Raw genomic sequence first — 25,826 nt, 5'->3', positions numbered from 1 at the left:
TGAAATTTCTCCAGTCTTGCTCAAAGATATAGACACGCTGTCGGCGGTAGCCATTTCCAATTTAATGGTGGTCAGTAAAAAACTGACCCGTTTATAATAATAATAATAATGTTTATTGAGAAAACATTTCAATACACACACATACTGCCTATAATCACTCATTCATGCATCACTCTCCCCATTGGTTGCCAGGTAAACTATCCGCCATCTTTGTTTTTCACTACGGAACTAGCCGCCATTTTTATTTTTAATTATGCAAATATCCGCCATCTTTATTTTTAATTAAACATCTTTTAAAAGGACACTTTGCCTTTCAAGTGCCATTGAAAACCACTTCAAAAGGATATTCTACCTTTCAAGTACATTGGCAGACCACTTCAAAAGGATATTCTACCTCTCAAGTACACTCGAAGACCACTTCAAAAGATTAACATTACGTCATAATCCCTAAACCGAAACTGCCCTTGCCCCCAACTCCCTCTCGCTATCCGAATGACACTACTCACCTGTATAAAGCCTCAGAATAAAATGACCATTTGGACTTAAGATTTGAATTTCTCCTGTATATCGTATGACATAGATATATCCATTTGGGTCTGTTACAACAGCCACAACACTGTCGACACCATAATCAAAGACAAAGGAGCCGTCCGAACCAAAGCATTGCAAGTTGTTGGCCACTTTACAGTAATGAATGATTCGAAAGTTGTTTGTCTCAGTCGGTATTGATTGAATCGCAAGGATGTAGCCATCCAGTAGTCTTTTATATTTGATGGACCGACAAACTGCTCCCTCGACTGTCATAAGATTCAAATACCATTCGCCAGAAGCATCTTGTGAGGATACTAACATCTTATCATGTACAAATTGTATACATTTCGGATGGTACTTTGTCTGCAAGTACCATTCTTTCCTTATCGGTGTTTTGCTTGTATCAGCCAGCAGAATCTGGTTGGTCTTCATAAGACAAATGGCAAGGCGATTTGAACCTGCAAAACAAATATGCCCTGGTTCATACTTTAAGTTCTTTGTCATAATAACTTTGTTCTCATGGTTGAGAAAGATTAACCTAGAGTTAATTGAATCTGACAAAATGACCTTTCCATCCGGGAGAAATGCAATGCCATTGAACCATAGTGTTTTGTTATCTGGCATGGTTACATCTAACGTAAAATTATGCTTCAGTTTAATATCAAATACATCGGGTAGTTCAACTTGGCAAATAGATTTTTTCTCGTCGGCTTTTGTAGCCTTCGTTGTAGTTTTAACGGAGCATATTTCTGACTCAACATCATCGCTACCTAGAATATCTGGTATACTATTTACGGCCTTGTCACATCCATCATTTGTGACCTTGTGTTCCGACATAGTTTTTGTACAGAGCAACTTTACAAAAGTTGATTTTAAACTACCTTGCAGTAATCGATCTGGTATTTTAGAATATATTTCCAGTTTTGACGATTTGGTTTGAAAATCAATGAAACATTTTTCGTCCGCCTCTATTTGTTTCATCAAATCTGATTTGACCATGAAAATTATGTCCTTGCTGTAGTCACCTTCACAGAGATTTGTTGCTACTAACTTAAAATCGTCCATTTGTTTAATGATAGCGATCAAACATCGGAAAATGTTTTCTGGTGTCCCTGATTCTAAGAGAGCCTTTGCTACTCTTTCGTTAGTTTCTGCTTTTGAAATAACATCTTCAAGACTTTCAATTGTCTCTGAATATCTCTTATTTGTTTCTTCTTTTATTTTCGTTGATTTTTCAACAATCTTTTTAATTTGCTTGTCAAATACCTTCATAAATTTTATTCTAAGAGCAGCACCTTCACTTTTAACCGCATCAAAGTTTTCATTTGTGGCTCGCTTTTCTTCTTTAATCTCGGTAACAAAGCGATGAGCACGATCAATCAAACTTCGAAATTCGCATTGTGCTACATCAATCAACTTACTGTCGGCAAATGATTCGCCCATACTCTCCAGTTCAACAATACGATTCATACATTTCTTGTGCAGCTCCGATCTTAGAAGGCAAAGGCTGCATAGCATGGACTCGTGGGTCAAGCAATAAAATTCCGTTGGCTTATTAGCATGATCTTTACACATCTTTAGATCTTCAATATCCTGAGACAATTTTGTTGACTGCTGATCTGGGGTTTCTACCAAAACATGGTCTCTTGTTATTTTAAATGACTTATGACAGTCAACACATTCTTTACATAGTTTTTCCTGACATGATTTACAAAACCTAGCAGCTGGTGATGTAATTCCTCTGTATCTGCATGGTTCACAACTGGACAAATTACTGTCAGCCATATTTTTTGTTCGGCGCAACAAAAGAATGACAGTAATAACGTATTATGATAACACTGTATGTAAGTTTTGTATATATCTGAAAACAAAGAGTAATAAATAGTGTATATGAACTATAAAACATATAGACAATTGCTTGTCATAATTATATAAGAGCATCTGAATTAAAACATATTTGTTTTAAATAATCTATATCTTTCTTAATATCATACAAATAAAAATTTCATTAGGTAATAAGTTTTTAAAAGGAACTACTCTGAGGTCTACAAGCCCCATAACATGAAATTTTAATTTCTTACATAGATCAGCTGAGACACTTAAAACAAAAATATATGCAAAAGATTAGAAAGAAATTTTCTCAGGAATAAATTGAAAAACGTATTTCTGTGCTATTCTTAGCCCGATCAAAGTACAAAGCGTTGCAACGCTTTTCAATTCAATTTTGACTTATTTTTCACAATTAATAATCATTCTGGAAAAACTGTCTGAACAAATGATCTGAAATTTTGCACACATGTATCTGGTTTAGATATATAACAAATCAAATATAAATCTCGAAAAAGTCATTGTCAAAAACCTCAGTGGAGTTCCTTTGACTGAAAATAATCCATCTGATCTTGATTAACTCAACTTCAACCTTAATGTTGTTTAGTTAGAAAAGTTGCTTCATTTATCAAATCCATTTAAGAAAATTTTAAGAAGAAAAAAGTTTTTTTAATTTAATTTAGCCCAATGATATGCTAACTTTGTAAATATGTAATATCTAACAAAAGGAAAGACAAGAAGGTGTTAGAAAAGTCTTACCATATGAACATTAAATATCCATGTGTAATTTTGACAAGTATTATACGCAGCATGTTAAATTCTCATACAGGTTTTATCATACTGTAGTTAGTTTGCGTTCAGTTATATCATCAAACGTTGATTTATCGATAACCCTTGTTTGGAAACATACATGTTCTGCTGATAACACAAGATAATTCAAACTTGGCTAGTGCGGTTTTCTATTGAAATTAATAGCAAGATAAAAGTACGTATGAAAGTGAAAAATATTTTTCATTAAATAGGAGAAAATTCGATTTTATATTAGTTTTGACGTTAGAGCTAACTTTGATTTCAAAAAAATCACCCGTAAAACTTTCGATTTTCTAGTATCCTAGCTAAATTCCAGTTTGAATTACAATACCGAATACAGACCGACCTACACCTATGTGATGTTTTTGTCTTACCTGTCAATCTTAACATTCCAAACTGACTTCAGATTTACTTAATTTATTTCTTGCACTTTGATCTGATTGCCAGCCTTTACTGTGATTCAGATTTTCCGAAAAAGCTATGTTTAGCCATGCTGACAAACCTGTCTTTATAGACAGGCATGAGACAAAGTGTCAAAATCTCGTAGTCCGTGGAAGTAGAACAGATTGTTTGTGTTTTCTTAGAAAAAAAAAACACTCTGAAGTAATTTAAAAAAAATTAACTGGAAATACTCTATTTTCAATGGACAGGATTGTTTTGGCAGTGTACCTGCCGGCTATATGGACAACGCCATGTTTGTTCTCGAAATCGTGAAACTTACTCACTCAGTGATGGTTTTACAGAGGTTAAAATTAAAAACGACATCGCTTTCAAAATTGTGAAAGCACGCCGATATTAACTGTTTGAAAGGTCAAGAGAAAGTGACAAGTTGACAACATATAATGGTTGTCGTCAGATCCTGATGATTAGCGTTAATTAACATTAATCAGATTGCCATAATCTCCTTATTCTGAAAGAAATAACCTTCATTCTTGCATATCAGACTGGTGTAATCGTTAGTTTTACCCATGCCGGAAATTTCATCTGTTATGGGGGGGGGGGGGTGCCAGATGAATCGCGTGCTGTACAATGGCACACTTAGGATGATGTAATTTTACCGTTAAGAATAAAGATGTAATTTCATACGCAGTTGTAAGTACATGTAAATAGTAACGGGTGAAATGACATAAATTTCTATGGAAAATCTTTTTATTCAGGTAACGTGTCTAATATATACTGGAATATGGTAGAAAATGCAAGAAAAAAATCTGACATATGTTTGCAGTTCGGATTGGAATATCTGTCCCTCGGGAATCCGCCCATGGTTAGTGTATTCAAATGAAATAATCATCACTTTGTTTCATCTCGTTACCGCCTAATCGGCGGGTCCCCTCAGGACGGATATTCCTATCCGAACCGCAACATATGACATGTTATTTTTCTTGCATATAACTCAGCACACAGATGCTTAGAATGACGCAATTTTACCGTTATGAGTCAGAAAAAAGTGACGGGTGTAATATGCTCATGAATCCGCCCATACCCAAGCTCCGGTACGGATATTCCGATCCGAACCGCAACCTATGTCAGATATTATTATTCCTTCAAATATGAACTGTACACTTTACAAATCTTTTAAGTGTGTATGTATCAATGGTCTCATATGTGTTTCAATTTTGATGCTGAAATTTTCAATAAATGCAATTAAGAGACACTGTTCGCATATTCGTAGGAGATGATTTGTTGCACTGTACCAAAACTTCTTATGTGGCGGTTCATTTCACTCCGTATAGCTTCTATCACATTTCCGTATAGCTACTACTACATTTAAGTGAGATAACGTTGATGTTATTTATAAATATGTTAAGAAAGATTGTTGGCACTTCAGGCGTGTGCTTGTTAGACATCAGAAAAAACTGCAGTCATATGCTGTTCTTTAGGCATTAATAAAACCGTAGCTCATCGTATTGGTCATGATCGGCGATGAGATTAAACTGCCGCGTTGTTATTAAACGGAGGCATACGTTGATTTAGATGTTATAATTTTGCGACATTTACTTATTACGCACAATCACTTTTATATGGCATCTGTGTTAAATTTGTGTTTGTTATGAAATCAAATAAATGAAATTTCATACCATGTCATTCACCTTTAGTAATTGAAAATTCCAGCATGATATGGCAATATTGACTCACACTTCAAGATATTTTAAATGCACACTTATAAGATTTGTTAAGTTGTAAAATGATGAATAAACGAAATATAATAAAGTTTTATTTATAGAAATTAAACCGGTGTAACCACGTAAATTCTTCTCTTAAAATTATATTTTTACAAAATGAGTCAAAACGAGTCAATGAAAATAATAATTGGTTGTAATCCTATAATGGGCGCATGTGATGAAACTTGCCTTTTTGCCGCCTTTTTGTCAAGTCATAATACATAAGACAAAAGTCATAATACATAAGTCATTAGTCATAAGACAAAAGTCCTAAGACAAAATGGCACTTATGGGCTTCCGTATATAATAGTAAGTGCATAAATAAAATCTGATACGCGTTTTTTATCTTCCTGTTTCTGGTTTCAGTCGATGAGTAACTGGTCCTGGTTTTACTTTTCTATTTAAAAATAACTTCCATATTGTGATTAACATATATTCTATCTGTAGTTTAACGATTTTCATTCTCGACTGAGACTTTTCAGTGTTACGGTATGTATGATGAATACTGACTGGTTAACTTACACTGTGAATAGGATCAATATATAAAATTTAAGGTTAATATTTTGTCAATGTTTCAAGTACAATAAAAACTCAATTTTTGATAGAGATTAGAATCAATACACTTTATACCTCTATTTTTGTTGAAGTCTGATATGCTTTCTTCGTTTTTAAAAAAAGGAGAAATAAAACAGTAAAGAAGTATTTAAACGCTTTGCTCTACCCCTGTCTCGCCGCTAATACAGTGTACTACCTACTATACTTATCTTAGTAAATTAATCATAAATGAGTACCATTTTCATTCTGTTTAACATATTTAGAATTAAATAAAAATTAAACATTTAATTTAGAAATCATCAGTATTTTCAATCAAGGCAGACGATTTGATATTTAAAACAAAACAAGTAAATTCACCAAAAAATGTTATAAAAAGTATTATTAAACTGAAGCATTCCACATTGGACGTTACAACTTGATTCACAATGAACAGAATAATCTTTGGTTCATTCGATCAAAATATAAGTTGCTGTATAAAATTAATACAATTAGACCTTTTCTACAGATATAAAAAATGACATATATATATCTGATGGAACAACGAGTTAATCTACTGACAACAGCGCCAAAGGGAACACCGGATTCCTATGACAGGATTTCACCTAATGGAAAACCATGGAAATCGTCTGTCTTGCATCATATAGGAATATTAAGGGTAACAATATTATATTTTCAATTTTACGAATAAAAGATGTTACTGTTTCATAGATCTGTATATATTTAAAATTGGATTTGTTTAAAATGTCGCAAGAAAAGTCCACATGAAATGTACATTTAAAATTAAAAGAAATATGTATTATGTTAATCCAACATGAATTGCATTGTATCATGTAACCATGTCTATGCATCTGGACAAAATATCTTGTTATTTATTAAAGTTAACTTTGCTTGCTATTTAGTCAGCATATACATACGTGTACGTATGGATTTTTTTCGAAATTTTTTTAAGTGATGAATGGTTTCGTCCCCCGTTTGGGAAAACGGCATGTGCATTTAAAATATTTTGCGTGGTAAGAGTAGAGATAGACGTTGACTCACCAATACTATTTGATATAATTGTTCATAAATCTGTTAAATATTATATTTGTGAAAAAAAAGATGTAATTATCATGATTGGCTGCGGAAGGACACATGAAGTGACATTTCTGCCCCAAGAGGTAACTCCGTTTATTGTCCCCGTCATATGTATAATAGGGTCGGTGATAAATCCAATATTCCACTTGAAAAGTGTTTATAGAAAACAAAATTGTATGAAGTATTATACAATTATTGACTAGTATGCCTTTGAATATGATGTGAATCTCACATCATATTGACCGAGGCGATAGCCGAGGCCAATATGATCTCCTGCCGGTGAAAATCACATCATATATGCAATAGCACACTAGTCAATAATTGTTTTATTATATGAAAAGGTTATAAGATTAAAAAAAATCAGTTTGAACAGTTTATTGAAAATGCTAGGCCTCTTAGAGGCATCAGTCACATATACAATAAAATATACATATAATATGAAAGAAAGTACAACCTTATACATGTACAACTTTTGCCTGTTTCGTTGAAACGCGGAGATAAGGCGCGAACGTTACTCATACAAAAGTAATTCAAATTTATACTCATCATTGCGTTGTACCTTTTAACTATAATAGTAAAGTCGAGAAATATGCCATAAAGAACAAAACGCAACACGTATCTTTTTTTTAATAAACACGCGTAATTAACAGTATGCAATATATGTTCTCAATCTATTTTTAGAGTGGGAATATCCAAGTCAGCCAGTGAATATGATACTACATGTACACCCCATGAATATGATTCTATATATAAACATTCTGTTGACCAATGAGATTGCAGCTATATTTAGATCATATAAATAACAAGGACGAACATTCAAATTATCATAAGTTCAGGCTATTAAAATTAATTATATAAGATGATGAAACGAGATTGATAACTTTCTATAGACTCTTGTACTTATATATCTATAATTGATTAAAACATATATTAGCATGATATTTAAGAAATTTCAAACTCTATATTTTCAACATTTTCGGTAGTGCTTTCAATGCTTCGAAAATATGGAGTTTGTTATTTTTGAAATATTATCATGTTATCTATTTCAACACTGCACAAGGAACATTTATCACGTTTTAATATATTAGCATGTACGACATATATATAGTTAGATGAAAAAAGCAGTGTATGTATAAAAGCCTATATGTATGTTCACATTTTAGTTTTCATTTATTTTAAAAATCTTTATGTTCGATATCAACAGTCTGATATCAAAACATTACTCATCATCAAGGGATTTTTAAAAAATAATATTTCGCTACAAACTTTCTAAATCTCTATCTAGCCAAGCTTTATATTTTAGACTTTCTAATTTTTCTGTTACGTATATCAAAAACACATTTATATCTAACTAATTGTGACAATTTTCTCTTGCTTATAACGTTACGAAATTCACGACTGCATCTATTACAAAATACGAGAAACAGTATTCTTTTCATGTTTGAAATATCCAATTCAACTCCACGCTTATTTCGTAGGCAGTCCTTCAATTCTAAAAGAAAAGTATTGGTATACGAGCATTGATTGAATCAATCTTTAATAGTTTCTTAATTAATTATTAGAGTTCACAATAAATCTTTCAAGTCATATAGATTTACATCGTCGGTTGGTATATAATCTGTACATACCCATTATCTGGTATATACGGAATATAATACCGTGGTAACCGATGATCTAGTATGTACGCACTAATAATGTCTGTCAGATAGGAATATCCGTCCCTCGCCGTCCCGAGGGACGGATATTCCGATCCGAACCGAAAAATATCATAAAATATCTTTTTTCTTGCATATTCTACCATGTTCCACCATATTTCAAATTCGTTACCTTAATAAAACAGTTAACGATTAAATTTATGTCACTACACCCGTAACTATTTTCTTACAATAGCGTATGAAATTACACGCGAAATTACGTCATTATAAGCATGCCATTGTACAGCACGCGACTCATCTGGTACCCTGCATGACAGTTAAAATTTCCCGCATGAGTAAAACAAAATGTCTGATATTCAGTAACCGACGATGTTTTAAAGTTCCGCGTTAAGATATTGAAATCGGTTTTGTAAAGGGATTAAAAAATCATTTCAATAACGGGATACATTAGTATGTTTTTTTTTATTTAAATTTGATTTCTTCAATGTTATTGTTAACATAAAGAAATACAAAATATATTCGTATATTTGACAAGAAAAAAAGAAAAAAAAGTGAAATAGCCAAGATTTGTCTATAAATTACCTTTTTTTGAAGCCCACGTAAAATGTAACTTCTTTGTAATACTTTATTAAAAAAAACGTGTTTTTACCCCTGATGGTTTAAGTATGAGAAAATATTTTTTTTGGGATGCCCAAATATTTCAGAAACGTAGAAAACCGAAATATGAAGCACATAAGAAGTACACTTACATAAAATGATCTAAGTATTCCGATTTTAAATGCGTATATTTAAGTCTTTAGATAAGGAAATATAAGGTGAATTGCAGCCTAGATCATGGCCACTTAAAACAAGTGTTTTCACGTGCAGCACACGTTTTTGACAGAAAATCTATACAACATGGAAAATGTGTTGGCGTTAAGAAAAACACAAAATTCCTTGTATCTATTACAAAAAGGTATAGGAAGTGGGTAAAATACGCGTGTAATATCGTATCCTTAATTTTGTACATTATTTCCTCTTAATAAAGCTTATTTTTGATATGTTATATAAATGCCTGCTTGCTGAAACAGTGACCAGTTTTCTCACAGGGATCAATAACTTTGAACAAACTCAAGAGATTTATCGTAAGTTTGAAGCCAAATGCCGCCGGGCCGGAAGCGTCAATTTCCTCTAAAAGTGAGCCCGTACAAAGGTCACGAATAATAAATAAAATCTATATATTCTCTATTTTTGTCTATCCGACAAATAAGTCTATAATTATTATGTTATAATACTTTAAAGAAGAAAGAAATAATCGTTTTATCTTTATTTTAGTCGAATCCAAAGACACAAATACATATCCAATATAAATGTGCGGGGAAGACTTTAAGTTATGACATTGGAGCAGAATTATTGACCGTCGTAAGGAAACCACAGAAAGGGAGCAAGACCTTCACATATCGGCACTTTCTTGTCAATATTAGAAAAGATGGACTAGCTTCTAGGCTGAGTATATGGTCAGATGATTGTTTTTCCCTTTTTTTAAAGAATAATAAATGTTTAAAGTTAATAATTATTCACTTGGGACAATAAATAACGAGTACAGTAAAACCGCTGCAAAGAAGCACAGTCTTGAAGGACACAGATTTTGATTGTTGCTGAAGGTCGGTTCTCTAGAGAGTTTACATTTATTCATCGAACAATTGATATTGCTGTTGTTATTGGTGTTGTAGAGTGGTAATTGCTATACGATGTTTTAAATGACTTGTTAGAAGCGATTGCAAATCATGCGCTTAAATTTTAGTCAGCGAAGAAGCTGGGGGATGGGGATCATTTATGTTCTCTTAAAGTGACATTATGCCCATCCACCGTTAGATATAGAGTGAACAGGTGAAAGTCAAAATAGGTTAATATTTTCTCATAATTCCTTTCAATTTTATAATTTACTTCACATGAATGATAAATAACTCACCTGGCCCTGTGAAATGTGTATTTATCCGTCGGAAAGTATCTGTAACTTTCAATTTATAAAAAGAGTGGGGCAGTCTTTTTTATATATTTAGGCAGATTTAGTTTTTAACCTGAACATTTTCAAATATCATGTGTTGGTCAATCACCATTATAACAACCAGTTTATTGAAATATATAGTTAATTAAAGTCAATTTGACAATGAAAAAAATGAGTATAATGTCACTTTAAAACAATGAATAATTTCATTGTACATTTAATTTTATAAAATATGATATCATTAGCTCGACTTTTTTTTTTTGAAAAAAAAGTAGAGGTATTGTTATAGTCAGGTCGGCGTTGCCGTTGCCGTTGCCGTACCCGTTGCCGTTGCCGTTGCCGTCCGAAAACTTGTACCTGGATCATAACTTTTTTATTTCTTGGTGTATTGTCTTCATACTTGGCCACAACAACCCTTGGGACAAGACCTTTCAGTAGACCACACTAACCTTGACCTTCATCCATAAATGACCTTGACCTTCAAGGTTAAAAGTCAAAGTTTTGCTTGTTCATGCTGTTATTGGCTGTTACTTTGTTATTTTTGAATGGATTGTCTTCAAACTTGAACATAATAATCTTCAAGTATATCCCTTAAAAATAATCAGTCAGACCTTGACATTCACTCATCAATGACCTTGACTTTGAAGGTCAAATTATTGAAATTTTCATTTTTTTGGTTATTATTGGCTGTAACTTTGTTATTTTTGAATGGATTGTCTTCAAACTTGAACATAATAATCTTCAAAAATAACTGTTAAAAATATTCCGAAAGACCTTGACCTTCACTCATTATTGACATTGCCTTTGAAGGTCAAATTATTGAAATTTTCATTGTTTTGGCAGTAACTGACTGAAACTTTGCTATTTTGGAAGGGATAAACTTCATATTATATCAGAACATTCTTAAGGACCAGACCTTGTTGTTTATCAAACCCAAATTTGCTTGGGCTCTTTAATGACCTTGACCTTGAAGGTTATATTACTAATTTTCTCAGATTGTGCATTTATTGGTGTGTGTGTATGTATAGTATATGCATGTATATAAATTGCGTCATTTTTTCTATTTTTAGAAATTGCGTCATTTTTGTTCTATTTTTTAGAAATTGCGTCATTGTTTCTATTTTAAGAAATTGCGTCATTTTTTCTATTTTTAGAAATTGCGTCATGTTTTTCTATTTTTAGAAATTGCGTCATTGTTGCTATTTTTAGAAATTGCGTCATTTTTTTCTAATTTTAGAAATTGCATCATTTTTTTTCTATTTTTAGAAATTGCGTCATTGTTTCTATTTTTAGAAATTGCGTCTTTTTTCTATTTTTAGAAATTGCGTCATTGTTTTTTTGTTTAGAAATTGCATCATTTTTTTTCTATTTTTAGAAATTGTGTCATTTTTTTTCTATTTTTATAAATTGCGTCATTTTTTTTGCTATTTTTAGAAATTACGTCATTTTTTTTATTTTTTAGAAATTGCGTCATTTTTTTTCTATTTTTAGAAATTGCGTCATTTTTTTTTCTATTTTTTATAAATTGCGTCATTTTTTTGCTATTTTTAGCTCACCTGTCACAAAGTGACAGGGTGAGCTTTTGTGATCGCTTTTCGTCCGTCGTCCGTCCGTCGTCCGTCCGTCGTCCGTCCGTCCGTAAACTTTTACTTTAAATGACATCTCCTCATAAACCACTAAGCCAATTTCATCCAAACTTCACAGGAATGTTCCTTTGGTGGTCACCTTTAAAACTTGTTCAAAGAATTTAATTCCATGCAGAACTCTGGTTGCCATGGCAACCGAAAGAAAAAACTTTAAATATCTTCTTTTAAAAAAACATAAGAGCTAGAGCTTAGATATTTGGCATGAAACATCTTCTAGTGAGTGTCTACCAAGTTTGTTCAAATAAAAGCCCTGGGGTCAAAATTGGCCCAGCCCCGGGGGGTCATTTATTTTCCTATATGCATATAGTAAAAACTTAAAAAATCTTCTTTTAAAGAACCGAAAGAGCTAGAGCTAAGATATTTAGCATGAAACATGTTCTAATGGGTGTCTACCAAGTTTGTTCAAATAAAAGCCCTGGGGTCAAAATTGGCCCCGCCCCGGGGGGTCATTGATTTTCCTATATGCATATAGTAAAAACTTAAAAAATCTTCTTTTAAAGAACTCAAAGAGCTATGGCTAAGATATTGAGCATGAAACATGTTCTAGTGAGTGTCCTCCAAGTTTGTTCAAATAAAAGCCCTGGGGTCAAAATTGGCCCCGCCCCAGGGGTCATTGATTTTCCCTATGTGCATATAGTAAAAACTTAAAAAATCTTCTTTTAAAGAACCAAAAGAGTTAGAGCTAAGATATTTAGCATGAAACATGTTCTAATAAGTGTCTACCAAGTTTGTCCAAATAAAAGCCCTGGGGTCAAAATTGGCCCCGCCCTGGGGGGTCATTGATTTTCCCTATATGCATATAGTAAAAACTTAAAAAATCTTCTTTTAAAGAACTCAAAGAGCTATGGCTAAGATATTTAGCATGAAACATGTTCTAATAGGTGTCTACCAAGTTTGTTCAAGTAAAAGACCAGGGGTCAAAATTGGCCCCGCCCCGGGGGTCATTGATTTTCTTTATATGTGTATAGCAAAAACTTAAAATCTTTGGAAAAACCCAAATAGCTAGAGTTTAGATATTAAGCATGAAACATCTTCTAGTAAGTGTCTACAAAGTTTGTTCAAATAAAAGCCCTGGGGTCAAAACTGGCCCAGCCCCAGGGGTGTCATTGTTTTTAACTATATGTGTATAGTAAAAACTTAAAGAAAATCTTCTTTTAAAAAGCCCAATGAGCTAGAGCTTAGATGTTTAGCATGAAACATCTTCTTATGGGTGTCTACCAAGTTTGTGCAAATAAAAGCCCTTGGGTTAAATTGGCCCTGCAACGTTTGGGGGGGGGGGGTTGGTGGGGCCTATATACAGGTGAGCGACCTCAGGGCCATCATGGCCCTCTTGTTAGAAATTGCGTCATTTTTTTATTTTTTAGAAATTGCGTCATTTTTTTTCTATTTTAGAAATTGCGTCATTTTTTCTATTTTTAGAAATTGCGTCATTTTTCCTATTTTTAGAAATTGCGTCATTGTTTCTATTTTAAGAAATTGCGTCATTGTTGCTATTTTTAGAAATTGCGTCATTTTTTCTATTTTTAGAAATTGCGTCATTTTTTTCTATTTTTAGAAATTGCGTCATTGTTGCTATTTTTAGAAATTGCGTCATTGTTGTTGTTTTTAGAAATTGCATCAATTTTTCTATTTTTAGAAATTGCATCATTGTTGCTATTTTTAGAAATTGCTTCATTTTTTTATTTTTAGAAATTATTTCATTTCTTTTTATTTTTAGAAATTGCGACATTTTTTCGATTTTTAGAAATTGCGTCATGTTGCTATTTTAAGAAATTGCATAACAAAACTAATGTGACAAGACAGACCAACTAAATTTATAAAAAGGAAACGTCAATATATGTTTCTATGTTTGCGTTTAGAAAAAGTAAAAAGTCGAGCGTTGCCCCCGCCCGGCGGTGGCTCTTGTTTTTTATAAAATATGATATCAAATTCTATAAAATATGATTCTCATCAGCCCGGCTGATTCATCAAGTCTTATAAAAACGTTTTAATTATAACAAATTGTGATTTCAATAAGACAAGACATCAACGATATTTGATGTTATTCATTACAAACTTTTACGTACATGAAACTTTTATAATGCTTTCTTACTTGTGTATCATACATTCAGTGTAAATCAAAGTTTATTGAAATTAATCTGACATGGATGCAACTTCACAACTAATCAACTTCTAGTTATTCCATTTGGTTGTAGCAACAATGATGAAGTTGCATGGATTGATTCTACCTTTCTGCCTGATCGCAACCATACAGAGGTATTGAGATTGTTTGAAAAGGTCAAGGTCGATGGAACTAGGTTAAATCTGGTAACAATTAATTTTGCATATTACATTCAAACTTTTCATTCCACGGTAGTTTTTCAAATTAGAATTAATTTTTTACTGCTTTCCCGCTTGCGAGCATCTACTCAAGGCCTTGCTGCATTAGTGTATCACACACACTTAGTTTTGAAAAATGCATTTTCTATCGTCAAAGGTGTTTGTCTATAATGCATACATTTTCTGCAGACTTCATTACATAAAATTAAAGAAAACCAAACAAATAAAAAAACTAACTCGAATTAAAATACTTTCTTTGTTGTCACTTGTTAGGTTTTACGCAGGGTTACAAAGTTTGGTTCCAAGAAAAAATGGAAATGGTTTGACACCAGTGCAGGTCTGTCCGCTGACAACCCACAGAAGCATGTTTCTTACACAGGTAAATAATTCTACAGCATTCTTATATAACGTTTTCCGTATTACCATGCACAGAATTCAAGACATGATTTAAGTTTAACGTGAAATAAATTAAAGCTATAATAAATGTTGTCATTATTTTTGTTTGAGAGAACAAATTGACTGCTTTTTTATTTAAATTCTAGAAAAGAGGCAGGAAAATAATTATCAAAAGGTAATAACTGCAGATCTGGTTTGTCGTGTATGTACATAGGAAACAATAAAAAGATCAAAATATCTCACTCCTACCTGTCATTGTTTTACACAAGACTCCATGACACAAGACTACATGTCTAACCTTTATTTATAAAACAAAGCCAAAATTACATTTTTATGACTGCTGTAAAATTTCAGGTGTTGACCAGAAAAACAAGTCTTAAAACTTTTATAAAGTTCCGGGGACACAACTTTACCTCGATATACGTAATAGCTCTGTCACTGCAAGTGTTATGACAAAGGCAGGCGATGCCAGAACAAGTAAGTTTTTCATTGATATATAGTCACAAACAAAATATTGTTGCTTTTAATTTTTTTAACTGAAGCTTGCCCCTTGAAACTTCTGTTTCTATTTTACTTATAACTTGACTTTTATGTTACAGAAATAATTTGTAAAATAATGCAAAGTGGCATGGACCGTTGTGGAAGCGTTAAATTCAAAGCCACACTTTGCAAAAACGAAAAGGAACGCTACATTGCAATAGATGATTTAAATAATGTTATATTAGACGTAAGTATTTTAGAATCTTTAAATTCAGCAGGTTTCAAGTTATAAGTGCTAGCTAGGGTGTCTAGTCTTGAGTGAAAACTTATAAATATACCAGTAACCTTTTTACCCGATTTGTTAGTGTCATTATTATTAACAATCTTTTGAGTATCAAATATCAAACACTGCTTTACTCGGTGCAAGGGTTTATACAAGTTTTTGTACTGTCTTGTGAATAAACTCATGAACAATAAATCTGATTTTTACTTCACAAGTATGTTTATATTGTTCTAAACGGATCTCGCGTTACTCAACATTCTTCATAAAGCCCTTTTGAAAGATTTCAACATAAATTTGTTCCTACGGCACCTTGGTAAATGTGTTACATTGGAATATATAAAGAATACGTCCAATTATTTTTAAAGGGTTGTTTTTTTAACAATTTGGGACATGTTTATATGGAAATCATCAAAGAGCACGCCCAGAATCATTTTCTTACAAATTTTTTTGATTTCGACTAAAAATGGGTAGAGTAAGGGGTTCATTCATTGTTGCTTTGTTTTAAATTCCAGGAAAAACCTCCATTTGGCTTTGATGTAGTCACGGATAGGTAGCAAGATACTTTTTCAAGCACAAGGGTGAGATGATTTAAAATGTTAAATGCAAATAATGTTTAGATATTGCAATACAAAAGTATTCTTATATAAATTAGTAACCCACTCGGAAACTAACTTTTTACGTATATAACATTGTTAACAAATGCCAAACAGTTACATTTTCTTAAGAACTTGAATTGGAATATTTGCATTCTTTTCCAAATTACAGAGACATATTTTAAAGTATGAATTGTTGTGGCTTATAATACTGTTTTTGTTGTTGTTCTTTTTAGATGTTTTCCTGGCATGTAATCCCACAACTAGTCAAATAGAAACGAGTATTCAAGAATTTCAGTTTGAAGAAATTCCAGCACATGACGTTTGCGATGGCAGCTACCAATCTTTCTGAACTTAAAAGGATTCTCTATCTTTCTGCGTTAATCCTACTTTATCAGTTGGATTCCCAGTATCTAACCCTTTGTATCCAAGCTGCATCAATTCAATTAATAATGTGTCTAAATCAGGGTAATTCCATTGAATGTAAACGTAGTCTCAAAATATGACTTAACGGTGTACTTCAATTCATCTAAAGTTCAGATCCACTTCAATTATATCGTGCATATAGATCTGATTGCCAACTTTCATGGTGATTCGGATTTCCTGAGAAAGCTATTTATAGCGATGCAATCAAACCGTCCTTTACAGATAGGCATTAGACGACGTATCAACATATCGCTGTACGTGGAAGTATAACAAATTGTTGATTTTTTGTTAAAGAAGTAATTTGAAAGAAGTAAACAAAAAATAATAGACTCAATTTTTAACAGGCAAGATTGTTTTTGCCAGTTTATTTGCCGTCTATATGGACAACGCCATGTTTGTCGTGAACATTAACACACTCATTATTGGTTTTCCAGAGGTTAAAATTTGACACCTCATCGCTTTCAAAATTGTAAAAAACTCGCCGATGAATGGCTGTTTGAAAGGTCACAAGAAGGTGACGTCCTATTGGTGCCCGTCAGATCCTAATGCGTATCGTTAATAAGGCGCAGATTTAAAGAGATTGCGATGCACCCATGTAGTTCAGGATACATGAAATCATTACTGTACAAGGATGAAATCCGTGCATTTCTGCAAAATCAGGATTGTAAAACTTATTAAATACTTCGTCGTGAAAGGAGAAATGTCATTCTACGGATGCATGAGATTTGAATGATTGGTTTAAAATATATTTATTTAAACAAACATTCGCTAAATAATTTTTCATTTATCTCACCTAAAATCAATCATACCAAGAACATTCAGTATATTTTTTTTCATTGTGTCGTCATCATTCAATGCTAGTCTTAAGAAAAAAAAGAAAAATAACGAAGTAAAAAAACATAAAAACTAGTCGACAGTCTGAATTTGCTTTTATTTGTTGTTGTTGTTTTTTAAGAGTAAATTGGGTATTATTGTGTTTTCTTTTTTATTTTCCTCAAACACAGGTGCAATATTTCTTTCCATTATTTGTATTTCAAAACTGACTCAGGGAATGACATGTTAATAAATATGGTACGTCCTCAAATATATGTTGTTGTAGTTTGTTCTCCGTTGTTTGTTAAATGAAAGGTTGAATGTCTCATCAATCTTTTCTAATCAATCAGAATTTTTTTAAAAAAAAAAAATTATTTTTTTTTTCAAGGTTTTTCCTCAGTAAAAAGGAAAAACTTCTTTTTTAAGAATAAAACCATGCTTTTGTTTTAAACATTAATTTCTTTTTTTTTAAAAACATTTTCAGTTTTTTTAAAACTTTTTCCCTTTTAAAATAAAAAAATAAATTAAAAAAGGGGGCTAAAATTTCCCTCCCCCCTTTTTTTCCCAAAAAAAAATTTTTAAATTTTTAAAATGTTTGTAAAATTTTAAAAAAAACAAAAGGGTTTTATTTTTATAAAAATTTTAAATTTTTTAAAGTAATGAAATTTTTAAATTTTTTTATCATTAAATTTTAAAAATTTTAAATATAAAGCCAAAAATTTTCCCATGGTTACAAAAACGAAAACGAATTTAAAATTTTTGTAAATCAAATTTTTTATTTTTAAACGGTTTTTTTCCCCGGTTTTTAGCCTTAAAAAAATTTGGAAAAAAAAAAAAAAAATTAAATTTTTTTCATACATAAATTTTTTAACCAATTTTGATTTTTTTTTCCTTTTAAATTCCCAAAATTAATTTTTAAAAAACTCGTTTAACCATTAAACATTTTAAAAACTTCCCGCCCAAAAAAGGAGGCGGAACCCTTTCTTTTTTAAAGGGGTTTTTTTCAAGTTTTTTTTTTGGGTTAGTTTCTTAAAAACGAAAATTTTAAAATTTTCCAACGTTATCCAAAAAAGATTAAAAAAGGGTCTTTTTTGGAGGGAAAGGTTTAAATAATTCAAAAAACTTTTTTTACGATTTTAAAAATTTTTATATTTTGTTTTTTTAAACCTTTTTTTTGTTGAAAAATTTTCCAAAAAATTTTTAAAAAGGCTAACGTTTAAGGAAAAATATTACTTCGTTTTTTAAAAAAAACTTTTTTTTCCCAAAAATTTGAGTCTTTTTACAAAAATAACGGGAATTGTTGTATCCTTAAAAAGGTTTGGTTTTTTAAAAATGGGTTTTTTTCCAAATTGTTTTATTAAAAAGTTTGAAAAATTTCACACGACGCATTGCCCGTGGATAGATACTTGTTACAAAATTTTTCCTTTCCTTTGAGAGAAAACTTGTTTTTCCACCGGGAAAAATCTTAAAAACTAGACAAACCCAAGAAGACCCGTTACTAAAAGATGTTTTTTCTTCAAAATTCCCCACAAACCCATTTTTTTTTTCCATTTCGGACAAACTTTTTCATTTTTGGATTCTTCAGACCTGGTATAGAAAACTTTTTTTAAAGCAAAAATTTGCTTTTACTGCTTTCTAAAAACCCTCAATATCCATAATGTTTTTTTTTCCTCGGCCCCCAAAGTTCTGTCCATTTAATTTTTTTAACTTCAATGCACCACCGCCCTTTTCCCAATTTTTATGAAACAAGAAACTTTTTTCCATCAACCCCCTTGCAAAATTTTTGGAAAAAATTTTTTGTAGATAAATATTGTCCCTTTTCAATTCTTTTCCCATTTATTTTTTTTTTTCATGGGGGCAATTTGTTTTTTTTGAAATTAGCAAAACCAAAAGTATTTTTTTTGAAATTTTTAATTTCCCCGGGGTTTTAATTCGATACGTTTGTCTGGCAAATGAATTTTTTTTACCATGTTTTAAATCTGCACTTTTGGGAATTTCAGTTTAAAACAAACCTTTCTTTCTTTAAGGGGCACATTTATCCAGTGTTTAAAAGGGTTTTTGCTTGTCACCGGGGGGTTTTCCCAATTTAAAACCTATCAGAGTAAGAAAATTCAAAAACATAATGATTTAAATGAATTTCTTGTTTGAAGTTTTTAGTCGAAAACCTGAGGTAAAAGCATCTGCATCTTTCCGGGAAACTTTTCCCAAAGCATAATTAATTTTGTTTCTTTTTTCTCTGCAAATTTTAGGGGTTTTTGGGTTTTTTTCAAATTTTCCCTTTTGTTTTTCGTGTTTCCCGAAAAACCACATCTTTTGGGTTATTAAAAGAGGTGTTTTTTTAAAAGATTTTTTAAAGTAATTAATGGGACCCCGGGAAGTGCCAGGAAACTTTTTCTACCCGCATTTGATAAAAGGGGGTTTTCGTTACCAAAAATTTTTTAAACAACATCAATTTTTCAAAAAAAAATTTTAAAATTTTAAAAAATCCCCCTTTTGGTCCATTCCCATTTCTGGCAAAAAATGCCCCAAAATTTTTATTCGTTAGGACAGCGCGTTAAATAGGATGCATTTTTCCCCGTCGTCAAGTGCAGTTTTTTAAAAAAGATACGTTCTGGGGTTACCCTTTTCCAAAATTGTTTTAAATTCTTTTATTTCCCTTTTTCCGGAATCACGTCTTTTTTGTAAAATTTTCACTAGAATCCCCTTCATTTTATGGATCTTTTTTTGACGATAAAAGGGCTTTCAGCATCTTGGATCAATTATTTAAAATTTCGCATCTAAAACCGTTTAGGCTTTCCCCTTGTACATTTTTTCCCCCTGTTTATTTCATTTACAGAAATTTTGGGGGGAGCGGATTAAAACGAGTTGAATGTGTTTTTTCTATTTTTTTTCTTTTGGCAAAAATCCCTTTCCCACCCATTTTCTTTTTCCAAGTATTTTGAAAATACTTATGACTCTCTTTTAAAAAAGAAACTGACTGCACAAAAAATGTTTTATTTTTCACAGTGGAACTCCGTTATTTTTGTTGGATGTTGTGTGCATAATTTAAATTTTTTCCCCCCCGGGGAAAACTTTCTGTGAAACCCTTGGGCCATAAGGGTCCTTTTTAGCTTTAAAAGGGCTTTGTGGCATTCCACCCCTTTTCTTTGCAAAAATTTTCCCTTTGGCATATTACACAGTACCTCAAAACCTGTTTGCTGATATCCGCGGGTTTGACAAGGGGGAAAAAAAAACGAATTTTTGGTTCCGGGGGAAGGTAGTTCTGTGTTTATAATATCTTTCTGACAACAGTACTGTGCTTTTAAAATTCAAACCTTTGGAAGAACTAAAAGAAATGGGAAATAAATGAAAATTTTCCAAAAAATTTATAAAGTAACATAAGGCCCTAACATAGTTTGGTAAAAAATGATAAAAGAAAAAATTTTGGGTAAAAAAAAGGTGAGTTTTTAAAAAAATTCTCTCAAAACATTCCCAATTAGGCCCGACGACTTTTTCCCAGAAAGTTTTTTTTGATGTTCCCCCTGTAAAAAAAATATTTTCATATTTTTAAAAACTATCTAATCGCTTTCATTTTTTTTTTATAACAGAAGTCGGGAAAAAAAATACTATGTTAAACTTGTGCCCTTCCCCTTTTTCTTTTCCAAAAATTGTAAACCTTAAAAAAAAAAGAACCAATCCCAAAGTTTAAAAAATCCATGTTTTTTGCTAAAACCCCCTTTCCCAACAAAAAAGGTGAAAAAAAAAATTTTATTTTGTTATATCCCAAAAATTGGGGATTTAATTTGTATAAATTTTAAGGGGGGAAAAACAAACTGTTATATATCAATACAGATTTAAAATTTCTCTTTAAAGGGTCTGAGATAATAGGTTAGTAAAAACAAAAAAAAAAAGTTTCAAAACCCTAAAAGTTGAAATTTCTAGTTGTTTAAAAAAACAGTTTCTTTTTTAAAATTGGGTTTTTAAAAAAAGGGACTGAAAAGATTGCATAGTTGCACCCTAAAGAGTTCACTAAGTAAAATAATCAAAAATTATTTAGAATATCAAAAAATGAAAAAAATTAATGGGGAATTTAAATTTAAACAAAATTTTTCCCCAAACTGTTTTTATTTTATTTAATTTTTAATTTGAACTTACTTTCCATTTTAGCCATTTTCCATTTTCCTTAAATTCCGTTTAATTTTAATATTTTTTTTCCAAATTTTAAAAACCCAAATTTTTTATCGTTTTGAGAATTTAAATTTATGTAGAATTTACGCCCCAAAAAAAATGTTTTTCAGAAAATCAATTTTCATAGCAAAAAAAAATGCCTAATATTATCGGTCTTTCCTTTTAAAGGGGATTGGGCCCTTTATCAAAGTATCAATTCCCCAAAAAACAAATGAATTTTATTAAAGCCCATTAAATTATATTTAATTTATTTCTGCTTTTAGCAGACGTTATCTGATACACGATATACCCCAGGAAAAAAATTTAAAAAATAGGGGACCTTTTAAAATTTGTCAAACTTTTTTTACTTTTTTAAAAAAATGTAAAACAAAGCATTTTAAGACGAATTGTTTTTTTCAATGTTACCCCGTTAAACTTAAACAAAAAGGGAAAATTTTTGTATACAGTATTAGGGGGAAATTTTATCCCTTATACAAATAAAAAAAATTTTAAGGGTTTAATTGTTATTTTTGTTTGATTTTAAAACACACTGCACTTTATTTAAAATTTCAGGGGGACTTTTTAAGGGTTTACTGGTCCGGCGTCATTTTCCCCTTTGTGCATTTTTCGTAGGCCAAAAAAGCGGGAAACCTGAGTAAAAAAATCGACCCTTTGCCGTTAGTTAGCTTAAAAATCCCTCCTCACGGAATTAATTTCCCGACTTCTTTACGAGGGCTTTATCCCAACGGTGGAGGAAGGGGGTCTGAAATTTTTGACATCAACCAATCGACACGGAAAGATCCTTTTTAAAATTTTTGAAAAAAATGTCACCAAAAAAAACGTTAAATTTTTGCTACAAAAATATGCTTTTTAAAACCCTTGGTTTTTTTTAAATTTCCAAGGGCATTGCCTTTTTCGTGTGAATTTTCTTATTTGGGGGAAAAAAAAGTTTGGGAAAATTTTTTCTGTTTTGTGATGGAAACAATGGGTTTTAAAAAAAAGGGATTTTCACACATTTTTAAAAAAATTTAAAAAAAAAGAAAACGAACTTAATTATTTCAAATTTTTTAAGCTCTACGGGGGATTTTAAACCCAAAAGTTTTGGCCCCAAAAATTAAAAACCTAATTAGAGAAACCCCCTAATGGTCTTACTTTTTAATTTGGGGGGGGAAGAATTTCAAAGCCCCCAATTTGTTGCCCGCGGGGGAAACGCAGTTGGGTTATGTGTGCTTGGGCGCATTGGGCGTGTGGGGGCAGAGCCCTACCCCTTTTAAAGCTTGGGTTTCTTGACGCAGACGTCTTTAATTCGTCTGCATAGTACGAAACCCGATTTTTGAAAAAAACCGAACCCCCCCTTTAAAAAAGAAGGGAGTCCCAACCTGGTTTCCCCCCGCCCCCCAAACGGGAAAACCCTTTTTCATGCCTAGACAAACAGTCAGAATTCCTGAAAAAAAAATTAAAAGCTTATACCCACTTCCCTAGGGAATGCTTCGCAAGGGCCGCTTTCTTCGTAAATGAAACCCGATCGTGCACAGTTTTGGCAGTTTCATCGTGGTGAAAAATTTTTGGTTCTTAATTCTTAAATCCTTTTTAAATTTTATTTTCGGAAATTTTCCCAAAATTAATTTTATTTAACCCCAAAAAAATCTCTGTTTTTTTTTACGAAAGTTGCAATTTTCCAAAAATTATTTTAAATTTTTTTTAAATACCCTTAAACTCTAAAAAAATTTTTTTACCCATCGAAGGCAGAATTTCCAAAGGGCCCCCAAATTAAAAACATTTATTTTTTTTTCCCAAGGCAAAATTTTTTACTTTGCTCTAACTTAAACCTTTTTTTTTTTTTTGGTAATTATTCTATTTTACTTTTTTTCGCTTTTTAATTTTTAAAAGAGAGTATCAGTTTCAACATTTTTTTTGGCAACATTTTATCTTTTATTCAAAATATTTTTTCCCAAATTTATCTCGACCCCCAAAAACTTTAAAAAAACTTCGAAAATAAATAAGAATTCAAAAGAACAATTTTTTTTTTTCTCAAACCCAATAATAATATTAAAAAAAAATGAAATTTTTTTTTATGTTTCCCCTTTTTGATTTTAAGAAAAACTCCTTTTTCCATAAAAGGGATCAATTTAAAAATGAGCCTTTTAAGAAAGTTCAACGTTTTTTTCCACATTTTTCAATTTTCGCCCCTTTTAACAAAGGAAAGTACATGGGGACAACGGGGAGCAATGGTTACAATGCAACAGGGCGATGGCGAATTGCGGCGGTCCCAAAGGTGAAAAGTACGACAGTAAGATGATGAAAGCTCGATATACGATTTGGGGAAATAAAGGCAGAAGTGTTTCAGATACAGTAAACATAGTGACAAAAACGAAAAGCAAAATTAAAAAAAATTTTTCGAAAAAGAAAAACGTTTACCCCGCAAAGTTTTGGCGTCAATTTCGTTAAATTGTTTTTATGAATTTTAAAAGGAATTCCCTTTTGGTCGGCTTTTAAACGTAAAGGCCCGAAAATGTTTTTTTTAAAAATTTTTCCAGGAAAAGACTTTATAACGGGAAAGAAGTTTTAAATATTTTATTTATTTTTTTAACGGTAAAAAACCTAAAAAAGAAAAATTTTAACAATTTTAAAATTATTTTAAAATTTAGTTTAGACTGGTTTCAAATGTTTAAAGATTTGCCCAAAAAAAATTATTTAATTTTTCTATTTAAAAAAATTTATTTTTATTAAAGTTTATAACAGAAAAGAAATTTAATTTTAAAAAATCATTTTTCAAAAAAAAACCAAAAATTTAAAATAATTTAAAAAAATAAAATTTTTTAAAAAAACCCCAATTTCCCCGAAATTATTTTAAATGTTCCTTCCCAAAGATTAAATTTTCACCCGCCCAAAGTGAAAACCCGGTAAAACAAAAAAAAAGGATTTAAATGGTCAAAACCTACATTTGGGGAAAAAAAAACGAAAAAAGTTTAAATTTGGCAAAAATTATTAAGTTTAAAATTAAATTTTTCCCCCAAAATTTTTTGGCCAACCAATTTTTCCAAAACCGTTTTCGGAAAAGAAAATTCAAAAAATCTTTTGGGCGTTCCAAATTGGGGAAAATTTTCAATGTGAAATTTTCACCCTTCGTTGTCCCGTTTTTCCAAAGTTTCCTTTTAACCCCCACTTTAAATTTAAAAATTTTGGGATTTGTTCTAAAAAAGGATTTGGGAAAATTTTCAGAAAAAAAACCTTTTTTTCAAAAATATTCCTTACGTAATAAGTGTGATTTAAAAAGAAACTTGTAATATGCAATAACTGCCTTTCTCTTTCTTCAACGTATGGATTGCACTTAAACAAGTTAAGGCAAATTGATCGATTCATTTCAGAATGAACATATCAAATATCAATATATATATATATATATATATATATATATATATATATATATATATATATATATATATATATATATATTGATATATATATACATTAAGTACAATTCCTATTCAACAGCCAATATATTGGTTTCCGATTTCTATAATATTAAGTCATTTATCGGTTTCCCCTTCAGTGATTATGTTTTGCACTGTTAAAGGCACATAGCCGAAACATATGCAATAAATAATTACTGAATGTTCGTGTTTATGGGAGTGGTCTGTTTATCTTAAAGGTCAATATTGGTATTTACAACATTTAATACAATAACAGTTCGTACTCAATTTCGAAAATCACGCAATCACCTTTCATAACATTGATTTTAGAATTTTCATATTAAGATAGCTGCTTAACAAAAATAAAGCAAACCCTGTATATGCGAATTGGTCAATTTATTTTTGAATGTATAAATCAAAGATCAAATTCGTTCATAGTTTCCAACTTTCGTTTAATATTAAGAACATGTATTTTGGGTGTTTTATATGAAGTTATGAAAAGTTTATCCATTGCCTGATTGAAGGCTGCAAACTTGGCTTTGTTTAAGGGCTGTTTGAACATCTTCCATTTTAATTCGCCGTCACGACCCAATACTTGTATCTCGCCAGTGTATCTAATAACAAAGATGTATCCATTCGTGTCTGTAACTACAGACGATACTTTCGAGACTTCTTTGTCAAAGATTAACGTGCCATCAAGCTCAAAACAT

General features: G+C 31.2%; 2 protein-coding genes across 2 annotated transcripts; one reads left to right on the top strand and one right to left on the bottom strand.

Moving 5' to 3' along the window:
• Positions 1–498: 498 nt before the first annotated feature.
• LOC132726391 (uncharacterized) lies at positions 499–2,388 on the bottom strand. The gene has a single exon (XM_060711708.1). The coding sequence runs from the start codon at positions 2,314–2,316 to the stop codon at positions 499–501; it is 1,818 nt and encodes a 605-aa protein (XP_060567691.1). The 5' UTR covers positions 2,317–2,388.
• A 3,705-nt stretch (positions 2,389–6,093) lies between these two features.
• On the top strand, positions 6,094–15,752 carry LOC132726392 (uncharacterized). The gene is made up of 5 exons (XM_060711709.1): positions 6,094–6,540; positions 9,929–10,110; positions 14,443–14,554; positions 14,840–14,945; positions 15,317–15,752. Exons 1-5 carry the CDS (start codon positions 6,400–6,402, stop codon positions 15,340–15,342), a joined length of 567 nt encoding a protein of 188 aa, XP_060567692.1. The 5' UTR covers positions 6,094–6,399; the 3' UTR covers positions 15,343–15,752.
• The last annotated feature ends 10,074 nt before the right edge of the window (positions 15,753–25,826 follow it).

Source organism: Ruditapes philippinarum, unplaced genomic scaffold, assembly GCF_026571515.1.
Source record: "Ruditapes philippinarum isolate M1 unplaced genomic scaffold, ASM2657151v2 ctg11123_1_1_1_1, whole genome shotgun sequence".
In the NCBI taxonomy this organism is placed as follows: Eukaryota; Metazoa; Mollusca; class Bivalvia; order Venerida; family Veneridae; genus Ruditapes; species Ruditapes philippinarum.
Note: the sequence above shows the minus strand (reverse complement) of the source record. Positions and strands in the feature narration are given on the sequence as shown.